Source organism: Penaeus japonicus, unplaced genomic scaffold, assembly GCF_977035675.1.
Source record: "Penaeus japonicus unplaced genomic scaffold, GWHDUDI00000001_assembly GWHDUDI00000036, whole genome shotgun sequence".
NCBI lineage: Eukaryota > Metazoa > Arthropoda > Malacostraca > Decapoda > Penaeidae > Penaeus > Penaeus japonicus.
In genome coordinates this window covers 17,761,699-17,764,198 of record NW_028234438.1, presented here as the reverse complement: position 1 = coordinate 17,764,198, position 2,500 = coordinate 17,761,699, and the positions used below count along the sequence as shown (strand labels likewise).

General features: G+C 37.6%; 1 protein-coding gene across 3 annotated transcripts in view; it reads left to right on the top strand.

Annotated features, from left to right (window-relative positions):
- Positions 1–2,500, top strand: part of LOC122266684 (uncharacterized) — a 54,459-nt gene that overhangs the window by 407 nt on the left and 51,552 nt on the right. For all 3 annotated transcript variants that reach the window (XM_086531554.1, XM_086531552.1, XM_086531551.1), the window contains exon 2: positions 1,137–1,684. In XM_086531554.1, the coding sequence (XP_086387680.1) occupies positions 1,577–1,684 (108 nt within the window). In that variant the 5' untranslated portion in view covers positions 1,137–1,576. The remainder of the gene's footprint in view (positions 1–1,136; positions 1,685–2,500) is intronic.

Below are 2,500 nucleotides of genomic sequence, written 5' to 3'. Positions count from 1 at the left end.
CAGATTTGAATACGGATGTAGCGCCAATCGTAGCTGTGGCACTGAAAGGGATTCGAAATTTGTAGGACATGAAAAAGAGGTTGAGCAGTTGTTGTGGTGTTTTTTTGTTTTTGTTTTTGTTTTTCGTTTGTTTTGGAGTGTAATACTAGAGAACAAGACTCTTATGATGCGATAAATGTTTCACTAACTGATACGATCACGTAGAAAAAAAAAAAGAGCCAGAACTTGTGAATTTCAAGAATCTGTTTTTTCTTCTTTTTTTTAAGTTCTAGTCGTATAGTGTATGGCCTACCTGTTAATTGTACAAGAAACACATGTTTAGCACCTGGTGATGCTCTAAATAAGTGTTGTGTTGGGGAGTAAATGTTTTTTTTTTTGCGTGGTAAAGGAAAACATTGAAACACGCGATGAGGTTGATATCTATGGGCACGAAAAATAAATAAAGATAAATGAATACAAGAGTTGATAGAACAACCGCGTATATTATGAGGAACAATGAAATTAAGTGGGAAAAAAATGTGACAAAATCAGATGTTGAAATATTTGCGGAATTCCGCTTGATAGTGACTGATTATGAGCATTGCAATGATGTATGCTTTGATAATGTCACTAGGGAAATAAGTGCATGTTGAAGAAAATATTTTACAAAGACCAGTTAGATTTTTAAAAAGTGAGATTTAATATTAATGCTTACATAGTCTACTGACTTCTTCCTTTTTTTCCTTCTGATCTCTCTCTCTCTCTCTCTCTCTCTCTCTCTCACACACACATTCTCTTGTTCTATCTCCTTTTCCTGTCTCTTTCTCGCGTCCCCTACTTCTCTCTCTTCTTCTCTCTCTATTTCTTCCTCCCTCTCTGTCTCTTCTTCTCTTTCTATTCACCCTCCCCCCTCTCTCTCGCTCAGTCTGCCTTTCTCTCTTTTACACATTATTTTTCTTCTTTACACCCTCTTTTACTCTCTCTCTCTCAGTCTGCCTTTCTCTCTTTTACACATTATTTTTCTTCTTTACACCCTCTTTCTCTCTCTATCCCCCTCCTCTCTCCCTCCCCCATCTATCTATCCACATTCATCCACACAATGCTCTTTCCACCAACCCAGCGGGCTGTGAAATCTAACGCGAGGTTTTATTTTCCAGTGAAAATTACCCACGACGATAACTTTTGAAAGGGAATCGCAGACGACCATGATCATGTGTTAATTCCTAGGATCCAGCTTCCTACCTCCTCACTCTCGAAGTCCTTACTCGACCTTAGGATAAATCTCTCACCTCGTGACTCTGTCTCGGGGAAGCGTGTTGCATCTAAGAAAAGGAAAAAGGAGTACGTATGTTCATCTCCGGAGTATCGCCCTAGTCCCGCTCTTTTCGAAGGTTCTCCTGTCTTGACTTCCTCCTCGCTGGCTTTATCTCTTAAAGTCGAGAAGAAGAAGGAAAAGAAGAAAGGAAGTTGACGAAATATAGAAACGAAAGAAGAGGAAACGCCGAAAACACGATCGAAAAAGAAGAAGAAGGGGCGTAAATTCGATCGAAAAAAGGGGAATATCTCACAGGAGTAATATTTCTTCTCTTTGCTCATCATGGCAAAACTTCTCAACATTCTTCTTCAAAGGTCAGACGAATCTATTCCTTGGGGCTTCAGGCTTCAAGGAGGAGCTGACTATAAGAAGCCCTTGACGGTCCAGAGGGTGAGTTCTCTTGGAGTTTCTTGTGTTTTTCTTTCGTATTTTACTTTGTATTCATAATCCAGTGACCTTCTTGGAACTTCTTGTAAGGTTTCAGAAGTTCTGTTCTTTCTTTCGTATTCACTTCGTATTAATAATCAAATGACCTCCCTAGAACTTCTGAAGTTACGTTATTTCCCCCATATTTCCTGGAATATCCTATATATTTTCTTTGGTTAGGTTATCTCTCAGATTTATTTCGTGGCTAGTATTACTATTCTCTTCCCTAACTTTTTCTTCTTTCTTTTTCCTAGTCTTCTTAACGATATGGCTATCTTCCTTTTTAATCTTCTTTTCTGCTACACCTCACACTAAAAGATAAAAGGCAAAACACAGTACCATTTTAACCTTTTACTACATGATTAGGTTAAATCTATATACGTTCCCTAAAATAGCATGTTCTCATGATTATTTTATATATCAATTTATTGGTTTTGTGTTTGGAAATATATAGAAAAAGACGAAACTATATGAAAAAAGATAGACCGAGGAGAGGTTTGGCAAAAGGGTAACGGACACGAGGGAAGACTGTGCTAAAAAAAATCTTCGTCCTCATACTCTGGCATAATTATAATAATGATTATTCTATCTCCTGAGCATATGGGACAATACAAACTAATAGAGCGAAGAAGAGTAATAAAAGAGAAGTTAGAAAGTGACTTAGAATAACATTAAGATAGACGAAGAAGAAAACATTGGCTCACCCCCATTGATTTTATCGCTTTTTTTACGAGTGTTCTATTTCTGGAGTGACAGGGATAATGACTTGGTCAAATGGAG